Raw genomic sequence first — 21,659 nt, 5'->3', positions numbered from 1 at the left:
CGCACCGGGACAGACGGCCGCCGACCGCCGCTGCTCCAACGCTGTGTCGCTCCGTTGCTAATCCGAGGCCTCTGCTCCTCAGGAGGCCCCAGGGAGGGTCCTGGCCTATGAGATCGCACCGCCGGACAACGTGTTCCGTCTTGGCGTGGCGCGATTGGCCGGAACAACGGGGGCACTCGTCGTTTACTGGGAGGCTCAGCCAATCACGGCCAGCTTTGAGGACTTCAGCCCTTCCTCAGGGAATGTCACCTTAAAGGACGGACAGGTGAGCGACTCTGGACGACTCTGACGGCACCAAAAGAGGGGTCCTTAAAACATAACGACGTTCAAAGTTATTCCCTAAAGGGTCTAACAGATGAAGTTAAACAACGAGATGTGTTCTTCCCTGTCTTAAGAGAGATGCTACGATTGACATCACCATCGTAGACGACGAGGAGGTGGAGGCGGAGGAAACCTTCACCGTGTCTCTGCTGCGTGTGATTGGTGGAGCCCGGCTGGGGGCGGTGACGTCCGTGACGGCCAGCATTCCGGCCAATGACTCTCCTCTGGGAAGATTTGGATTCCAGGACCAGGAAGTTAGTCCAGACATAATAACCCGTTCCAAAAATCTCTTTCATTTTTCCTCCCTCAAAAGGATTCAGTTCCACAACGTAACTAATTGTATGACTTTATGTCTTCCACGTTGCTATATACGTCTTAGAACTTAAACCTCTAGTGAACATCAATCCCTGTTAACTTCCAGGTAATATTTATGTTCAAATATAAGTCGGTTCAAGTGCAAAATAAGCCGTCAATATCCAGGAAGAGTACTTTAACTTTGAGACAACTGTATACCAACGAGAACCTAAAAAAGACGGACTGGCAGGATTATACATTCTACATAAGAAGGTTAGCCATCTAGTCACCGTTCAATGGAAATGGTGCCTTTTCCTACCAATACTATCCAATACCATCCAATACCATCCTACCAATCCTACCAATACTATCCAATACCATCCTACCAATCCTACCAATACTATCCAATACCATCCTACCAATCCTACCAATACTATCCAATACCATCCAATACCATCCTACCAATCCTACCAATACTACCAATACTATCCAATACCATCCTACCAATCCTACCAATACTACCAATACTATCCAATACCATCCTACCAATCCTACCAATACTACCAATACTATCCAATACCATCCTACCAATACTACCAATCCTACCAATACTATCCAATACTATCCATACTACCAATACCATCCTACCAATACTATCCAATACCATCCTACCAATACTACCAATCCTACCAATACTATCCAATACCATCCTACCAATCCTACCAATACTATCCAATACCATCCTACCAATACTACCAATACTACCAATACTATCCAATACCATCCTACCAATCCTACCAATACTATCCAATACCATCCTACCAATACTACCAATACTACCAATACTATCCAATACCATCCTACCAATCCTACCAATACTATCCAATACCATCCTACCAATACTACCAATACTACCAATACTATCCAATACCATCCTACCAATCCTACCAATACTATCCAATACCATCCTACCAATACTACCAATCCTACCAATACTACCAATACTACCCAATACCATCCTACCAATACTACCAATACTATCAATACTATCCAATACCATCCTACCAATACTACCAATACTACCAATACTATCCAATACCATCCTACCAATCCTACCAATACTACCCAATACCATCCTACCAATACTACCAATACTACCAATACTATCCAATACCATCCTACCAATACTACCAATACTATCCAATACCATCCTACCAATCCTACCAATACTACCAATACTATCCAATACCATCCTCCCAATACTACCAATACTATCCAATACATCCTACCAATCCTACCAATACTATCCAATACAATCCTACCAATCCTCCCAATACTAGCCTAGCATGAGCATCAAGACAGCCGACGCGCGTCCTAGCGGCCGTTGCCATGGTGTCCATCACTCTACCTCCTCATCGACGACCGGCCAATCACATCCGCTTCAACCCTGCTTAGGTTACAGTCAGCGAGCCCGAGTTCACGGACGACCCCGCTGCCGTGGCAACGCTGACGGTGCTCCGGAGCACCGGAGGGCGGGGCGCGGTGACGTTGGCATGGCAACTGGAGGACCTGGCCAGGGACGACCTGTCGCCTCTCAGTGGAACCCTGGTCTTTGCGGAGGTACGGTACCCTGGAAGTCCAGAGTTCTCGCCAGAGCACAATGTGAATTTGCTCAGCGAGTCACTCTGGGAACGAGCGATATCCTCACTCCCCCGATTCCCCTGGCCCGGAACATTAACCAATCACATCGGCGTATCTGATATAGGGCGGGGCCAAAAGCGTTGCTGTTTTACCGACCGGATACGGCGAGAGTCTTATCTATTGGTTAGCTCCGCTGGTAGCTTAGCGTATGGGGCTCTGGATACGTCACCACTTGTATTCTTCTGATTGGTCGTAGTGTTATCCAATTGCGTGCAGTGATATTTTTAAATGTATGCTTGGGGCCGCCCCTCGAGTTGGGCCGTTTTCATTACTCGTTGCCAGACCCTACAGCTCTCTAGATGTGGCTCTAGAGGTACGGCACAAAGCAACATAACCTCATGTCATTAGCACATGGAGGTTCATTCGGTGAATACATCGTTGCTATTTGGGAGCGTATGTGTTGTGGGAGATCCTCATGAGAGCGATTAAAAATATATTATATTTGCATATGTTTTTATGTTTCTAGTTCAATTGAGGAAAGTGAACAATAACCAGGCCTGGTTGTCGTTAAGGAAATGTAAATGAGTCACGCATTAGGACGCGGGTCTGAACCTCGACGTCTTCTTCACGTCCGTCCCTCTCAGACGCAGTCCACTCAGAGCTTGGTGGTCAGGGCGCTGGAGGACTCTGCTCTGGAGGGAGACGAGAGCTTCACCGTGCGGCTTCTCCCGGGAACCAGCGCCGCCGTCATCGACCCCTTAGCCGGTCAGTGGGTCACCTCCCCCCTCTCCTATACTGTGATGTACATGTGTGTGTATGTGTGTGTATATATGTGTATATGTGTGTGTATTATGTGTGTGTATATATGTGTGTGTGTGTATTATGTGTGTGTATATATGTGTATATATATGTGTGTGTGTGTATATGTGTGTGTATATATATATGTGTGTATATATGTGTATATATGTGTGTATATAAATGTGTATATATGTATATATATATGTGTGTGTGTATATATATGTGTGTATATATGTATATATATATATATATATGTGTGTGTGTATATATATATATATGTGTGTTTACATATGTGTATATAAATGTGTATATATATGTATATATATATATATATGTGTGTATATATATGTGTGTAAATGTATATATAAATGTGTATATATATATGTATATATATATGTGTGTATATATTTAAGCAATAGATCACGACAGGCTGTGGTATACGCTCATTATACCACAGTTAAGGGGCGGCGACCCCCTTAACTGTGGTATAATGACCGTATATCACTGACTGAAGTGATCTATTGCTTTTATAAAACGGTTACGTAAATATGGCGAAATTAAAGCCATAGACACCCTCAATTTTGAAAAAGCTAGAAAGTCGGAAAAGCATTTTTTTTAACGAATACAAAAAAGTAGTCCCTCCCGGCTGCCGGCAAAGTGTACGGCGGTTGCTATGCAACGCACTATAGCTTCCTTCAGCCAGAAGGCTAGAGACGGTAGCTTGGTTCGCCGGCAATTTAGCCTTCTATCGAGTTCACTCGAACTCGATAGTAGGCTAAATTGCCGACCGCGTGCCTATTGCTTTACAACATTTCCACCCTCTCCAGCAATCAACATGTTTTTTAGGCTTCAGTGAACTATGCTATCGCTTTCATATATACATAAACAACAGTTAGAGTTAGGCGCGGAGTGATACTGAACTCCGTAAACTGAACGGGCGTCATAGCTGTGTGTATACGCTCAATATACAACGGTTGGGAACCAATCAGATCGCTTGATTTAGGCCCCCCGTTTTATAAATGTATATATATATGTGTGTATACCGACTGTAGGTCTGGCCAGCATCACCATCCAGGCCGACCGAGCGGCCTTGGGCACGGTGGGCGTGGCCGAGGCCTCCAGGGACGTTGTCATTGGTGAACCTGAGAGGGGCTACAACGGCAGCACGGTGGTCAGGTACACAGGACACGGCCACCCGGCTCAATGCAACGTCTGTTTGGATGTTTTGTTAAACGTCAATTCTTTAACGATTGTTTAAGAATTTTTGGATGCAATTAAAAATGTTTTTGTCTGTGTGTGTGTGTGTGTGTGTGTGTGTGTGTGTGTGTGTGTGTGTGTGTGTGTGTGTGTGTGTGTGTGTGTGTACGTGCTTTTGTGTGTAAATGTGTGTGTGTGTGTGTGTGGGTGGGTGTGCGTGTGCGCGTGCGTGCGTGTGCATGCGTGTGTGTGTGTGTGTGTGTGCGTGCATGTGTGCGTGCGTGCGTGCGTGTCTGTGTGTGTGTGCGTGTCTGTGTGTGTGCGTGCGTGCGTGTGCGTGCGTGCGTGTGTGTGTGCGTGTGTGCGTGTGTGTGTCCAGCCTGGTGCGGGGGCCGGGGGTCTTCGGGGAGGTCCAGTTCTTCTGGAACATTTCTCCCGCCGACGCCTCCGAGTTCGAGCAGATCTCCGGCGTCGTGACCATGAGGGACGGCCAATCAGCCGCCAGCATCACCCTCAAGGTACTCCAGCCCCACCCACCCACTATGTCCCCCCCCCCCCCCTCCGGGCCCCCCCCCCTCACGGCGTTAACCCACCCACTGTGTCCTCCCCCCCGTCCGTACACCCCCCCCCCTCCGGGCCCCCCCCTTCACGGCGTTAACCCCCCCGCTGTGTCCTCCCCCCCCCCCCCCCCCCCTCCGTACGCCCCCCCCCCCCCCCTCCGGGCCCCCCCCTTCACGGCGTTAACCCCTCCGCTGTGTCCTCCCCCCGCTCCATATGTCCCCCCCCTCCATACGTCCCCCCCCTCCATACGCCCCCCCCCCCCGACGGCGTTAACCCCCCCGCTGTGTCCTCCCCCCCCCCCCCTTCTGTACGCCCACCCCCCCCCCTTCCGTACGTCCACCCCCCCCCCCTCCGGGCCCCCCCCTGATGACGTTAACCCCCCCCTGTGTCCTCCCCCCGCTCCATACGTCCCCCCCCTCCATACGCCCCCCCCCTGACGGCGTTAACCCCCCCCCTGTGTCCCCCCCCCCCCCCCGCTGTGCTCCCCAGGCGCTGGACGACGAGGTCCCCGAGGAGCGGCGCGTGTACCAGCTGACCCTCACCGCCGCCACGCCCGGTCTGGACATCAGCCCCTCGGCCGGCCGCGTCACCGTCACCATGGCGGCCAGCGACCGCCCGCACGGACGCTTCTCCCTCGCCCGGGCGCGGGTCGACGCCACCGAGGAGGAGGGGCTGGTGAGACGCCGTCCGTTGTCGTCCTCAGGTTTTTCTCTGTCTCCGGTGTTTTCGTCCTCGGTTGTTCGTTCCCAGGTCGTCGTCGTCGCTGTCAGTCGTTGAATCAACCGGACCTAAAGGTGACGTATCACACCACCGGGTCAGAGTGTGATTAGCCGTTACAAGCCGTGTGGAAAACGATGCCTCTTCTGACATCACAAGTGGGCGTGTCCATGGTAAATGGTTCTCATTTATATGAAGCGCTTTTATCCAAAGCGCTTCACAGTGTTGACTGACATTCACCCGTTCATTCACGCACACATTCACCACACACCGACGGGCGGAGTCGACCCCGCAGGGCGACGGCCAGCGGGTCAGGAGCAGTCAGGGTGAGGGCGTCTCGCTCAGGGACACCTCCACACTCCGCTAGGAGGAGGAGCCGGGGATCGAACCAGCGACCTTGCGGTTACCAGCCGACCCGCTCCACCTCCTGAGCTAATGCCGTCCACCAAGATGTATGACGGAGAAATGAGCAACGTTTGCTAAACGTCTGCTACACGACGGCTGGTAGACTGATCTATCCAGCGCACGTCTGGGTGGACACGCCCACTTGTGATGTCAGAAGGGGCAGATTTTCAAAACGTCTTGTCACTCACACAGGTGGTAATAATATCACCCTTCGTCTTCTCAGACTACTCACGTCCGACTCTTCCTCCCCCACTCATCGTCCACCAGTGGACCTCCGTTACCCGTCCAGTTCCTCCTCCGTGGTTCCCGGCGCTGACGTGAGTTTCCCCCCCCCCCCAGGTGAACGTGACGGTGGTGCGCTCGGGGGGCAGCCTGGGGGCGGTGGCCGTCAGCTACGAGACGTCGGGCGGCTCGGCGGTCAGCGGGCTGGACTTCAGCCCCGAGGCGGGCCGGCTGCTGTTCGCAGCGGGCCAGACGTCGCGGGACGTCCTGCTGCGCATCGTTGACGACGACCTGCCGGAAGGGCCCGAGGAGTTCCACCTCAACATCACCGGCGTGGAGCTTCTCAACGTCAGGTAGCGGCTTGTGGAGAACAGGCTGACAATAGCAGAGGAGGAGTCCTCCGTAGGGGACTAACATTAGGTGTACTCTGTCTCCCTCTGGTGGTCAGCGGCGTGGACTACACCGTGAGGGAGTCGGGGCTCCAGTTGGACCTTCCTCCGACAGTAGGGAACGTCTCCTCCGTCACCGTGGTCATTCTGAAGAACGACAACGCTGAGGGCGTTCTGGAGTTCCACCCGGACCACCTCGACGTCACAGGTGAGTGGTCTTTATCAATGTTTGATTATTATTATCATCATCGGTTGTGTTCCAATGAGGTATAATCGTATTTCTGTTCCACTGCGTGTGGTCCCCGGCAGTGGAGGAGGACGCAGGGTTCCTGGTGATCCCCGTGCTGAGGTCGCGGGGTCAGTGGGGCCAGGTGTCGGCTCAGTACGCCTCCAGGGGTCTGAGCGCGACCCCTGACCTGGACTACTTCCTGTCCAACGGGTCGGTCACCTTCAGCCACGGGCAGGAGGCCAGCCTCATCAACATCACCATCGTGGACGACGAGGACAGGTGAGAGAGGGAGGGACCTGGACACACAGACTGGACCAGCGCATATACATGTGTATATGTATATGCATGTTACTTTTTGCTTCATACATACATACAGGCATATACACAACAGTCATAGCAACGGATGCAAACATCTAATGTACATGATTCCTCTTCCCATCCACAACACAACAGATTTTGGTCATAGTAATTTTTTATCTGTAGTTCGGGGTTCGGGTCTGTACACTTTACAATACCTGTATATATATATATATATACACATATATATATATATATATATATATATATGTGTGTGTACACGTCTCTCCTGCAGTGAAGCCGCTGAGACCTTTGAGGTGCTGCTGTCTCGCGCCACCGGGGGAGCTGTCCTGGGCGCCAACTCGGTCGCCAGGGTAACCATCGCCAAGAGTGACTCCCTGAGCGGGTTCGTGCGTTTCCTCAACGAGAGCCGCATCACCCTGGTGAACCCCAACGTGACGCTCTCGCTCACCCTGGTCCTGGAGAGAGCGGGAGGCTTCGTGGGAAATGCGACGGTGAGGCCGAACGCCGTGAACGTCGTCACGCGCCGTGAACGTCGTCACGCGCCGTGAACGTCGTCACGCGCCGTGAACGTCGTCACGCGCCGTGAACGTCGTCACGCGCCGTGAACGTTCACGGTTAATGGACGGCATCCATATTCCATACACCATGTAACCAGCAGATAGCGTTTCTAACTTTGGCCCCTTAAGACTCACACCCCCCCCTGTTCATACACACGTTGACACGCCGACGACGGTGTCACATCGCAAGGGACCAGCCAGTTAGGGGTAGGGTCAGATGTCTGGCTCAGGGACACCTCGACACTCGACACTCTATGAGGAACCGGGGATCGAACCAGGAACCTTCCAGTTTACCAGACGACCTGCTGTAACACCTCAATCCAGACAACCGAGCGGTTGTTTGATAGCTCTTTTAACAACCCTAACTTTTGTCAGATAATCACTACTTATTGGTTAAGCAGACACTAGGGATACAAAGGGATACAGAGTGAGTTGTCACTCATCCTGGAGCATGTAGGGGTCTCGCGACCTGTGGGGATGCCCACAGGTCAGACTCAGATCATCGGGGTCCGAACCCAAAACCTTTGACTCTCCTGCCCATCAATCCCCCTGCCCCTAATCGACCCTCACCACACCTGTTCTCCTCCCAGGTGGCGTGGCACATCCTGGGCCCCAACAGCAGGGAGCCCCTCCCCCCGCTCAACCAGGACTTCCTGGAGCCCGTCAACGGCTCCTTCTACCTGGGCAACGGGGAGGAGGGGCTCCACGCCGTGCGGCTGGGCCTGCTGCCCCACGGGGAGGTGGAGGTGGAGGAGGTGTTCACGGTTCAGCTCAGCGTCCTGTCCGGGGAGGTGGACGTGGACCCCGCGGCCGGGGCGGTCCAGATCCAGGTGGGTCACCGTCTCACTCCTTCTCTCTCCTGGTTGAGGTGAACCGCTGAAGCCCTGGACCGCTTGAGGAGCACCGAGTAAAGGCTCAGTTATGGTTCCACGTCGACGCAACGCAAGGGGGTGACGGACCCGTGACGTCCTTGCGGACCCTCCTTGCGTCCACCGCAGGAGGCCGGACGTGCGCCTCCCAAAAGTTGTAACCTTGCGTCGAGGCGACGCAGCAGCGAGGGCTGTGATTGGTCCGCTCTCTAAAACGCAGAACCAAAACCGGTTCACGAATGCGTCAAAGCGTCTGCGTGGGGTCAACGTGGAACCATAACTGAGCCTTTAGAGTTCAGATCGAAATTGAAATAACATCGATTTAAATTTTTATTTAAATCTATGTTCGAATTTTCTTTTAATTATTTTTCAACAAAAAAAAAATAACAACAATAATTCATAACTAATATGATTTTTTGTAATTTTATGAAGATATTTTAAAATTATTTTTAAAAATATCAAATTCAAATACCATCGATTTTTTTTTCAAAAAATTTAATTTTATGAAAATATCTTTGTTTAAGACATTTGAATCAAATGACACTAGCCATTCGATCAGCCATGTGTGTCTCCTCCGGTGCTCGTTGAACGCTGTCGTTCTCCTCCAGGTCGAGAAGTTCGGGGACCCTAACGGCATCGTCCAGTTCGACGAGCGCGCTCTGAGGGAGCAGGTCTACGAGGAGCCCGCTGACGACCAGGGCCCGCTCAACATCTCACTGCTGCTCCGGCGGAGAGAGGGCGTCATGGGGAACATCACGGTAACCCCACCGAGACAAAGTAGTGGTTCAGAAAACTGTATCCTGGTCTTAGTTTCCCATTCCTCCTCCTTCTCCACCTCCATACCCGTCTCCGTTCCACTCCGTTGTGCCCTCTTCCTTCACCTTCCCCCCCGTTCTCTTCCTCCGCTCCTCAGATCCACTGGGAGGTCCAAAGCGAGTCAGACCTGGCCGGTGACTTCCTGAGCGCGGCCGGGGCTGTAGTGATCCTGGTCGGCCAGCGGGAGGCGCTGCTGCTCCTCAGCCTGATGCCCGACGCGGTGCCCGAGCTGGAGGAGCTGTACCTGGTCAGGCTCACGGGCGTGGAGGGGGGCGCCACCCTGGACGGCAACCCCAACCTCACCAGCACACGCATTAGGTGGGTGGGAGTACAAAAACTGTCCCTCATCCTCATCCTCATCGTCGTCCTCTTATCCGGGGTCGGGTCGCGGGGGCAGCAGCTCAAGCAGGGGGCCCCAGACTTCCCTTTCCCGGGCCACATTGACCAGCTCTGACGGGGGGATACCGAGGCGTTCCCAGGCCAGTGTTGAGATATAATCTCTCCACCTAGTCCTGGGTCTTCCCCGGGGTCTCCTCCCCACTGGTCGTGCCTGGAACACCTCCCAAGGGAGGCGTCCAGTGGGCATCCTTACCAGATGCCCGAACCACCTCAACTGACTCCTTTCTAAGACAAAAACTGTCATTTTCATAAATGTACCTTTTTGAAGAATTTGCCTTGGTTTGGCACGTGGAGCAAATTCTCAATCGATTCTACGACTAAAAGGCAATTTTTTTTTACATGTTCGATTTAATAATAACCTTATGTAAAAAGTCAAATCAACATTTACATTTTCATTAAAGGGATAGTTCAGGATTTTGGACATCGGGTCTCATTTCCAAGTGAGCCAGTGTGTTATTTATCATTGGAGACCGTCTTCAACACTTTTCATTCAGTCCTTCTAGTTGCAGAGATCGCTGGTGCTAGGCTAGTGCAAGTCAAGGGGAACTGCTAGCCTGCCAAAAAAAACAGTTTTACCCACTCCTGAGGCAAACCAATTATAATGCCCGACTATCGATGTAAATGTCTGTGTTGATAGAATAGTGTTAGAAATAAACTTACCCTTGCATCGCATTGCATTTAGTTTATAATCCCTGTAGTTGGAAGCAAGCTATGGCAGCGGTGGACTGATATTACCTGGAGTGCGCGTCTCTGTTTACCTTCTGCTGTAGGTAGAAGGTATACATCTCAAACATCTCAAAAATCTCTGTTTACCTTCTGCTGTTGGTTGCTACACCGGAGAAAAGTGAAATTCCGCCGCTGCTGAGAAAGTAGTCCCCCAAAATGTAATGTGATCATTGCGATACAAGGATAGTTTTATTTCTAATATTATTCTATCAATACAGACATTTACATCGATAGTCGGGCATTATAATTGGTTTGCCTCGGAAGTGGGTAAAACTGTTTTTATTGGCAGGCTAGCAGTTCCCCTTGACTTGCGCTAGCCTAGCACCAGCGATCTCTGCAACTAGAAGGACTGAATGAAAAGTGTTGAAAACGGTCTCCAATGATAAACAACACACTGGCTCACTTGGAAATGAGACCCGATGTCCAAAATCCTGAACTACCCCTTTAACATTTAGGGTGTTTAACAGACGCTTTTATAAAAGTGGCTTACCATAAATACATTGGGACAGTCAAATAAAATACTCAAGCACAACCATGTGGTTTAAAACTGATGCTTTTCTTAGTGAACATGCCTTCTAACTCATCTAAACTCAACACAGACACAGGGGTAGCACCTTTCAGTCAGTCAACACGCTAACACCCACATGCTATCACCAACACGCTAACACCCACATGCTATCACCAACACGCTAACACCCACACGCTGTCACCGACACGCTAACACCCACACGCTATCACCAACACGCTAACACCAACACGCTAACACCAACACGCTAACACCAACACGCTATCACCAACACGCTAACACCCACACGCTATCACCAACACGCTATCACCAACACGCTAACACCCACATGCTATCACCAACACGCTATCACCAACATGCTATCACCAACACGCTATCACCAACACGCTAACACCCACACGCTATCACCAACACGCTAACACCCACACGCTATCACCAACACGCTATCACCAACACGCTAACACCCACACGCTATCACCAACACGCTATCACCAACACGCTATCACCAACACGCTATCACCCACACGCTAACACCCACACGCTAACACCCACACGCTATCACCAACACGCTATCACCAACACGCTATCACCAACACGCTATCACCAACACGCTATCACCAACACGCTAACACCCACACGCTAACACCCACACGCTAACACCCACACGCTATCACCAACACGCTATCACCAACACGCTATCACCAACACGCTATCACCAACACGCTAACACCCACACGCTAACACCCACACGCTAACACCCACACGCTAACACCCACACGCTATCACCAACACGCTATCACCAACACGCTAACGCCAACACGCTAACACCCACACGCTAACACCCACACGCTATCACCAACACGCTAACACCCACATGCTATCACCAACATGCTATCACCAACACGCTATCACCAACACGCTAACACCCACACGCTAACACCCACACGCTAACACCCACACGCTAACACCCACACGCTATCACCAACACGCTATCACCAACACGCTAACACCCACACGCTAACGCCAACACGCTAACGCCAACACGCTATCACCAACACGCTATCACCAACACGCTATCACCAACACGCTAACGCCAACACGCTATCACCAACACGCTAACACCAACACGCTAACGCCAACACGCTATCACCAACACGCTAACACCAACACGCTATCACCAACACGCTATCACCAACACGCTAACGCCAACACGCTAACGCCAACACGCTAACGCCAACACGCTAACACCCACACGCTATCACCAACACGCTAACACCCACACGCTAACGCCAACACGCTAACGCCAACACGCTAACACCCACACGCTATCACCAACACGCTAACACCCACACGCTATCACCAACACGCTAACACCCACACGCTATCACCAACACGCTAACACCCACACGCTATCACCAACACGCTAACACCCACATGCTATCACCAACATGCTATCACCAACACGCTATCACCAACACGCTAACGCCAACACGCTAACACCAACACGTACTCAACCCAACGCCGCCCTCCTCCCTCGCCCCAGGGTGCGGGCGAACGACGAGCCCCACGGCGTGTTCTCCCTGGACCCCGGCCGGGGGGCCGTGGGGGTGGGGGGCCCCGGGGACCAGCCAGGCCGCTTCCTGCTCCTGAACGTCACGCGGTCGGGGGGGCTGTTCGGCAACGCCAGCGTGGGCTACCGGGTCAGCGGCGGGCCGGAGGTCCAGGCTCTGCTGGGGGGCAGGGCCACGGGCAGGGTGCTGCTGCCGGAGGGGGAGTCCTCCGTCTCCATCGCACTGCTGCTTAGCAACCAGGTGAGCCTTCCGGTGTCACTTCACGCGTTCTGAGGTGAACCGCTCTGCAACGAAAGCTGAACACGCAAAATGCAAAATGAATGTTCAAAGTTGTAAATTCAAGTACATAAAGTTATGTATCATCAGCTTAGCACTGACAATCAACGCTCTATTTGTAAATAATGTCACCAAGGGGAAGTATAGAGTTAGAAAAGAGCATAGGGCCAAGAAACGATCCCTGGGGTACACCAAATTTTACTTTTATTCATCATTAGCAGATCATTGACTACTCTGGTCCAGGCTCCAGTAGATTACGGGAAATGAAAGCCTGATTGAATTATATAAAAATTTGGATTGTTGGATAAGTAGCAAATTGGTCAGCCTTTCGTAATTTCGACATAAAAGGTTGATTTGTAATTGGTTTGTACTTTGCAAAACAATATTCGATTTTTCAGCAGCAGTTTGATAATGGCAGTTTTAAAAGGGGAGGGCAGAGATCCCAAGGAAAGTGACCTATTTATAATATCAAGAATAGGATAATTAAAATCATGAAACTCCAGAAAATCTTCAGCATTGAATTAAGAACTATTGGCAGGAGCGTTCTGTCAGAGTTTACAACAGCATCAAATAGAAACCGTGTTTTATTTGTATTAATGTCACTCTAGTGCGATAGATATTATGCGATAGTATTCAGTAGTCTCCTCTCCGTGTGTGAGTGCAGGTGTTCCTGGCCATCGGGGAGAACTTCACCGTGGAGCTGACGGACGTGACGCTGGTCAGCCCCCTCCTCAGCACCCCGCCTCGACTCTCCGCCGACTCCACGGTTGCCATGGTGACGGCCGGGGAAGAAGCTGCCAACACTGAAGTGAGTCCACAATGCAGCAGCTTTCTTCACTCTGAATAATTCAATGACGGAACGTGATTACCAACAATAACAAGATTATATATCGTTACATGTATTTAGCTGACGCTGTCGTCCAGAGCGACAAGTGCGTTCGACACTGACGAACGCACTTATTGTATGTCGCAACACAAAACCTTTTTTATGAATGGGGGTGTGTTGAATGGATACAAACCGCATGTTCTTTCGGAATGAACGTGTTTGGATCTGAGTCATGTTGTTCGCCCTATGGACTCTTATGTCACTTTGAATTTACATTAAGTATTACAGCCAACCCCCGGCAGTAACTGGATTGCTGCGGTCGGTAACTTAATTCGTATCCCCGGCTCCGCTGTAAACAATTAGCCTGTCTTTGTCAGGACTTGTAAATTGAAACAAATCACGCAATAGCGAGTGTCAGAATCGAATAAAGGGAGAATGATTGTGTGTTCAAATCTATTTTAGTCTTCTAACCTCCCAACGCTGTCAACGTCTGTAGAAGAAATCGGGGCCATTGTCCCGTGTGCTTCCATCCCAAATGAACCTTGGGTCCAGCGGTCCAGCTGTGTTAGAGCAGAACCTCTGGGGAGACGCCTCGGAGCCGGGGCCACGAACCGAACCCTGCCAGGGGCCCAAGTGCACCTTGTTTTTTCATTGAGGAAGTTTTACTGAGGAAAACTCATTTGCGCGAGTGGGTGCAGCTTTCAGAAGGGGATTTTAACGAGAGTATTTCCACAGTGGTGTTGACTTTGTGTTGTGACCAATAACGCGGGTCCTTGCCTCCAGCAACATGATTGGTCGATACAAACATGAAGCGAAATAAGGAGATTTGAGATTTGAGCTCAGATTCTAATGTTGATTTGTGAGATTTGTGAGACTAGTCCCTAACAAAGCCCTCATTTCTTCCGTTATCTCCTCCCTGTGTGCGGACCCCAGATGGGATTCGCCTCGGTGGTCCTGCAGGTGTCCAGCCTGGAGACGGGGCGCTGTGAGGCCACGGTGACCCGGACGGGCCTCTTCGGGGGGGTCACCGTGGACTGGAGCGCCGGGTACCCCCCGGGCCTGGCTCCACCCGGGTTCACGCCTGGAGCCGTCAGCCCAAGCACAGGTACGGCCCTCCAGAGATGACCAAGCACAGGTACGGCCCTCCAGAGATGACCAAGCACAGGTACGGCCCTCCAGAGATGACTGACGGGCCGACCAGCTCTCTGCTGCTGCTGGTGGGCGTCCACAACGGGACCGCTGGAGGCTTTAGGAAAGGTCTTCAGTGCTCACCGTGAACCGCGGACGTGTTCCACACATTCACTTTATTGTCGTGAAGTTAACCAGAGTTAAAAAGTTGTCCTAAGGGGTTTCACGCACCACCAGCTAACGCTCCATAATCCTTCGTGCCGTGCATTGTGTCGCGTCAAAGCCACTCCTGACATTATGATCGACATGACCGGCATCTGACGGAGCCGTGCTGTGCATACCTTGCACGGTTAAAACGTTAAAATGTTGACACTGCATTTTTCTTTTACACAACCCGGTCCTGTTTCATACCGCAGAGTCACAGAGTTACTCAAGGGTCAGGCTCACTGTGTGCGTTCTAGGCACACGTTCTTGGTTTTTTCAACCCCTGCACCAGGGCTCTAGACCGGAGACAAAGCCCCGGGCATCGCACATGTGACTCCTTGTGATGAGCGCTCCTCATAGGCGTGAGTCAGTGTGTCGGTCCCTGACGCTGCTGCCCCGCTCCCCCAGGCTCCGTCTCCCTGGCCCACGGCGAGAGGAGCCGGCCCATCGCTCTGACCGCCCCGTGGGACCCCGCGGCGCCGGCCGCCTTCGCCATACACCTGACCGCTGCCCGCCCCGCCACCAACGCCACGGCCGCCGTCCAGCTCAGGTCAATACCCAGCATTCATAGCGTCTAGCGTCTCATGTCACATCTACATTTACATTGAGGGCACTTTTATCCAAAGCGACTTACAACAAGTACATCTGTCAGAAGAAGGTACATATATATATATACAATATATCTCTGTAGGTACAGTAAGGTTGTTCCTGGAACCAAGTGCCAAGCACTAACCATCACTAGGTTAACCCATTCCCCGTATACACTAACCATCACTAGGTTAACCCATTCCCCGTATACACTAACCATCACTAGGTTAACCCATCCCCCGTATACACTAACCATCACTAGGTTAACCCATCCCCCGTATACACTAACCATCACTAGGTTAACCCATTCCCCGTATACACTAACCATCACTAGGTTAACCCATTCCCCGTATACACTAACCATCACTAGGTTAACCCATCCCCCGTATACACTAACCATCACTAGGTTAACCCATTCCCCGTATACACTAACCATCACTAGGTTAACCCATTCCCCGTATACACTAACCATCACTAGGTTAACCCATCCCCCGTATACACTAACGATCACTAGGTTAACCCATTCCCCGTATACACTAACCATCACTAGGTTAACCCATTCCCCGTATACACTAACCATCACTAGGTTAACCCATTCCCCGTATACACTAACCATCGCTAGGTTAACCCATTCCCCCGTATACACTAACCATCACTAGGTTAACCCATTCCCCTGTATACACTAACCATCACTAGGTTAACCCATCCCCCGTATACACTAACCATCACTAGGTTAACCCATTCCCCGTATACACTAACCATCGCTAGGTTAACCCATTCCCCCGTATACACTAACCATCACTAGGTTAACCCATTCCCCTGTATACACTAACCATCACTAGGTTAACCCATCCCCCGTATACACTAACCATCACTAGGTTAACCCATCCCCCGTATACACTAACCATCGCTAGGTTAACCCATTCCCCCGTATACACTAACCATCACTAGGTTAACCCATTCCCCTGTATACACTAACCATCACTAGGTTAACCCATCCCCCGTATACACTAACCATCACTAGGTTAACCCATCCCCCGTATACACTAACCATCACTAGGTTAACCCATTCCCCGTATACAACAGAGACAGCATAACATAGGATAGGATGGTTGATTGTGTACAGTCCAGGGAGAGATGAATGATTAATCGATGGGGCCGATTGCCTCGTGCGTGGTGGCGTGGGAACAGTTACTACGTCCTCATGGTTCGTACGTAACGTGAGCGGTGCTGAGGACGTGTGACTCCGCCCCTCAGGCCCGGCTTCACGGTGGCGGAGGTGGAGCCTCTGGGCGTGTTCCGGTTCTCCCGCGAGTCCCGGCAGGTGGTGGTGGACGAGGACGCGGGGAACGTCACGCTCCACGTCCAGCGGCTCTACGGCGGCGGCGGCGGCGGCGCGGCGGTGCTGTCGTACGCCACCGCCGCCGGCAGCGCCGCGGCGGGGGAGGACTACGGCGCCGTGGCGGACGGCCGGGTGGTCTTCGACTCGCCGCTGCAGACCGGCGCCTCGCTGCGGCTCGCCATCGTCAACGACTCGCTCGCCGAGCCCGACGAGTTCTTCTACGTCAACCTGACGGGCGTCCGGGTGCTGGGGGCGGCGCCCGGGGCTCGCCCACGCCTGGACCCGGGGCAGAGCACGGCCCGGGTCACCATCAGGGCCAGCAACGGCACGGGAGGAGGAGGAGGAGACGGAGACGGAGACGGAGGAGGAGACGGAGACGGAGGAGGAGACGACGGAGGAGACGATGGAGATGGAGGAGGAGATGGAGGAGGAGGTGGAGCAGTGCTGAGCATCGGCCCCGCCCTGGTCCACACGGCGGAGGACCGGGAGCAGGACGGCCTGGAGAAGAGGGTGGAGCTGAGGGTCCGGAGGGCGGCCGGGCCGGGCGGGGCCGGGCTGGACGCCCCCGTCAGCGTCCGGCTCCACGCCTACGGAGGTGGGTGGTGGTCGTCGTCGTCGCTGTTGTTGTCGTTGTTGTTGTTGTTGTTGTTGTTTTGTTGAGTTTGTTCGGGATTTCATTTGATGGCCTTATTCTTTCTTTCACTTATAAGTAACGTGTCACCTGCTAGATCAGTTATTGTGGTTAGGGTTTGTTTAGAGAAGTCATTGGTTAAAATGTTGCCAATCATTTATTAATTTCATTATTGTGAATAAAGCTATTTGATAGTGTAATAATTAGTGTAATAATAGTGTAATAATTACAGTATCGTCTCAAGCAAAGAGCAGCAGGTGAAGGGGATCCTACGGCCGACAGTAAAGGGTCCGAGCTCCATAGTGACCAGTGGCGTTCACCGCTATACCCGGCCCCACGCCGCCCGCCGCCCCCTACCAGCCTCCCCCTCTCAGCCTCCCCCTCTCAGCCTCCCCCTCTCTGCCTCCCCCCTCTATCAGCCTCCCTCTATCAGCCTCCCCCCTCTATCAGCCTCCCCCTATCAGCCTCCCTCTATCAGCCTCCCCCTCTCAGCCTCCCCCCTCTATCAGCCTCCCCCCTCTCAGCCTCCCCCCTCTATCAGCCTCCCCCCTCTATCAGCCTCCCTCTATCAGCCTCCCCCTCTCCCCTCCCCCTGTACCCTCCTGACGGCTGCCGGTTCCCCTCAGGCGGCGTGGTGGTGAGTGGCGCGCTGCCCTTCTCTCCGGACTACAACGGCACGCTGGCCCGGGAGGGGCAGGACTTCCGGCTGGCCTCCAGGGTGGTGAGGCTGCGGGCCGGGCAGAGCGAGGCCACGGTGCTGCTGCTCATCCTGGACGACTCGGAGCCCGAGGGCCAGGAGGCCTTCTTCGTCTACCTGGCCGACCCCGAGGGAGGGGGGCGGGTCGCCAACCGCACCGACCCGCACGGCTTCGGCGCCTTCGCCAAGATCGTCATCCTCGGTGAGACGTGTCTCTGTGTTCCGTCTGGTGCGGTGTGGAGCCGAGCCGCCCCGTTGTTCTCGCTGGTGTTCAGTCGTCTGGGCAGACACCTTCACCTTCATCCTCCCTGAACCCAGAAGTCATCGAGGAGAAGGTGGCGAATGTTGGACTTCTTGCAGACATCGGTGTTGAACCCAGAACCTTTCGGCTGGGAGTGGAAACCATTATCCCTCGTTACTTAATGGTTTACAAATGACCTATCCATCCAGGAATGAGACGAGGGGGTTTCCTTTCCTCTTCAAAGGGGTCCCCTCGTCTTATTCCTGGATGGATAGGTTGTTTGTAAACCATTAAGTAACGGGGGATAATGGTTCCACTGGTTGTCATGGATACGGCCCAGTTCTGCCACTACAATTTGACCAGGCCGTAGGTGAGCTTTGCCTCCGCCCTCATCGACCAATGGGTGGTTCGGACTCTGAGGGGGGGGGGGGGGGACACGATGTCCACACGGATCTCTGCCGCTCCTATTGGCTCATTGTCCATGAAGGCAGCACGCGGTTGGTAGACGGTCGGGGACTCAGTTGAACCCTTGTGTGTTATCACTCCCTCACGTGTCTCCCTCCCTCCCTCCCTCCCTCCCTCCCTCCCTCCCTCCCTCCCTCCTCCTCACCCCAGGGAGCGACTTCCACAACGGCATCGTGGGCTTCGGCCGGGGCTCCCTGGTGGGTCAGACCCTGGACGAGGACTCGGAGAACCGGACCGCCCAGCTGGTCCTGCAGAGACAGGAGAACAGGTAGCGGGACCGCCCCAGAACCACCGGCCACGATCCACCCTCACAGCTCAGCACCGCTCTGCCCCAGAGACAGGATCCACCCTCACAGCTCAGCACCGCTCTGCCCCAGAGACAGGATCCACCCTCACAGCTCAGCACCGCTCTGCCCCAGAGACAGGATCCACCCTCACAGCTCAGCACCGCTCTGCCCCAGAGACAGGATCCACCCTCACAGCTCAGCACCGCTCTGCCCCAGAGACAGGATCCACCCTCACAGCTCAGCACCGCTCTGCCCCAGAGACAGGATCCACCCTCACAGCTCAGCACCGCTCTGCCCCAGAGACAGGATCCACCCTCACAGCTCAGCACCGCTCTGCCCCAGAGACAGGATCCACCCTCACAGCTCAGCACCGCTCTGCCCCAGAGACAGGATCCACCCTCACAGCTCAGTACCGCTCTGCCCCAGAGGCAGACACAGGAATATAAATATAACAGCAATTACATTTAAGTACAAATGTGAACAGGAAAATAGTACCGCCAGGAACACTTAAATGAAATTATAATATTGAAAACATCCATATTTATAACCACAATGATGAATGATAGAATGAGGAAATACCTGTGTGTGTGTGTGTGTCTGTCTGTCTGTCTGTCTGTCTGTCTGTCTGTCTGTCTGTCTGTCTGTCTGTCTGTCTGTCTGTCTGTCTGTCTGTCTGTCTGTGTGTGTGTGTGTGTGTGTCTGTGTCTGTGTCTGTGTGTGTGTGTGTCCAGTGTGTGCTTTCACACGCCATAGGCCCTGGTTACAGTCTGAGCTGTACTCTCCCCCCCCCCCCCCCCCGCTGTGCCCCAGGGCCTTCGAGGACGTGCAGGTCTACTGGAGGGCCACCTTCAGCCGGCTGGCCCCGGCGCTGGTCAGCGGGGGGGTGAACCTGACCCAGCAGCTGCTGGTCACCTCGGGCGCCGTGCTGTGCCGGCGGGGTCAGACGCGCTGCGTCCTCACGCTGGAGGTCCTCCCCGACGAGGTCAGTCCACCAACACGAGACGCAGCGGTGTGCGTTCTATAGGGCCACCTGCAGGCTGCTGTTATCCAACCTCAGGGCCCAGGTCACCCTGACCCTCTGAACACACAACACCCTCAAGAATTCATGGCTCCACAAACGTGTACGTGTGGAGCTTATGTGGACTGTGACTCGACAGGCCGACGTATGGGCGAAGCTAGTTATTTGACACTGCGTCTTTTGATAAATCGTGAATCATGTTTGATGAATAATACCTCAGGTTTGAATGGACCCGTGCATACAGGCTGCCTTGATGCTACGACTAGGGTGGCGCGGTTTGCATTCATTCGCTGGGTGGTTGAGCAGCTGCTCAGGGCAGAAGGACGTACGTTTGTAGGTTTGAAGGTTTGGACCTCATGATGGCCACGGACCATTAGAGGTTAGGAAGGGGGGACTCGCTGACTCACTGAAGGTGAGTGGTTCCATCCCCGTCGTCTGCAGGCTACCTTTAGATGCATCGCCCCTACTTGCTCATGAATAATATGCAGGTGTGAAAAGCATCTGAAAAAGAGGTTCAACAGCAGTGGACAACATAGTACATAGTTCAGGGTATGCAGACGTGTGCAACGTTAACAACGGACCCCATGCGTGCGTGGGGCTGCGGTGCGTGTTCAACATGACTCACTTTGTACGGTGACGTGCTTGGAGCACGCAGTGGTTCTGCAGGAGCGGACCGTCGGAGCGATGGCTCAGTGGGTGGTCCTGACGCATCGTCCCCGCTGTGTGTAACATTCATCAGAGCCGGCTCCCCCGAGCAGGAACAGAACCCGTCTGTGGTCACACTGCCCCCTCCACTCCTCCATCCTGACCGGCGTCTGGTTTCTCCCTGCTGTGGGTCAGGTGACGTGCCGCCGGGAGACGGAGTGGGTGTAGCGTGTCAGCAGATGAGCCGTCTACTCAGTCTGCGATGTCTCTGTAACGGACCGTTCTGCGATGGGTTTAACGGAGAGGCCTGAGCAGTCTTTGCACGAATAAAAACACGTAACGGGAGAATTAGGAGAACCAAGACCAAGACTGCGTTCCAAATCGCGTACTTTTCCTTTTTACTTAGTAGTACCTACTGCAGCTTCCCTTAGAAAGTACGTTCTGTTGCACAGAGTATGCATAGAATCGGACACACTACAGGTGATGTCACTGATTAGTACACCTGTAGGCCCGCCCACGTATCTCCTGCTGCAGAGGACTGTGGGGCAGAGTGGCCTAAAGCATGTTGCCTTGCATACTGCCAAATGCTCTAGTTCAACATCCTGCTACATTTTGGCATGCTGCACATTCCATACTATGTATTTGGACAAACTAAATATTTTTCTGGCATACTAAATGATATGGGAGTGTGGGCGCTGGAACACAGGGCAGGAGAGAGCCAGGGAGTAAATCATCTCCTCCTCCTCCTCCTC

At 53.0% G+C, this 21,659-nt stretch overlaps 1 protein-coding gene across 1 annotated transcript in view; it reads left to right on the top strand.

Annotated features, from left to right (window-relative positions):
* The window catches only part of adgrv1 (adhesion G protein-coupled receptor V1), a gene marked incomplete at its 5' end in the record, with an annotated part of 39,056 nt that extends 18,642 nt beyond the window's left edge, over positions 1–20,414 (top strand). The window contains 23 exons of the mRNA XM_084468873.1: positions 83–265; positions 396–575; positions 2,071–2,235; positions 2,901–3,021; positions 4,107–4,230; positions 4,631–4,769; positions 5,302–5,487; positions 6,274–6,509; positions 6,605–6,753; positions 6,855–7,053; positions 7,367–7,626; positions 8,140–8,159; positions 8,243–8,482; positions 9,130–9,279; positions 9,435–9,755; positions 12,500–12,799; positions 13,500–13,643; positions 14,595–14,766; positions 15,402–15,543; positions 16,839–17,518; positions 18,181–18,453; positions 19,108–19,225; positions 20,055–20,414. Of these exons, the coding sequence (XP_084324999.1) occupies positions 83–265; positions 396–575; positions 2,071–2,235; positions 2,901–3,021; positions 4,107–4,230; positions 4,631–4,769; positions 5,302–5,487; positions 6,274–6,509; positions 6,605–6,753; positions 6,855–7,053; positions 7,367–7,626; positions 8,140–8,159; positions 8,243–8,482; positions 9,130–9,279; positions 9,435–9,755; positions 12,500–12,799; positions 13,500–13,643; positions 14,595–14,766; positions 15,402–15,543; positions 16,839–17,518; positions 18,181–18,453; positions 19,108–19,225; positions 20,055–20,268 (4,716 nt within the window). The 3' untranslated portion in view covers positions 20,269–20,414. The remainder of the gene's footprint in view (positions 1–82; positions 266–395; positions 576–2,070; positions 2,236–2,900; positions 3,022–4,106; positions 4,231–4,630; positions 4,770–5,301; positions 5,488–6,273; positions 6,510–6,604; positions 6,754–6,854; positions 7,054–7,366; positions 7,627–8,139; positions 8,160–8,242; positions 8,483–9,129; positions 9,280–9,434; positions 9,756–12,499; positions 12,800–13,499; positions 13,644–14,594; positions 14,767–15,401; positions 15,544–16,838; positions 17,519–18,180; positions 18,454–19,107; positions 19,226–20,054) is intronic.
* Positions 20,415–21,659: the final 1,245 nt, after the last annotated feature.

Source organism: Micromesistius poutassou (genome assembly GCF_964030765.1).
Source record: "Micromesistius poutassou genome assembly, chromosome: 5".
Classification (NCBI taxonomy): domain Eukaryota; kingdom Metazoa; phylum Chordata; class Actinopteri; order Gadiformes; family Gadidae; genus Micromesistius; species Micromesistius poutassou.
This window is presented reverse-complemented; position numbering and strand designations above follow the sequence as displayed.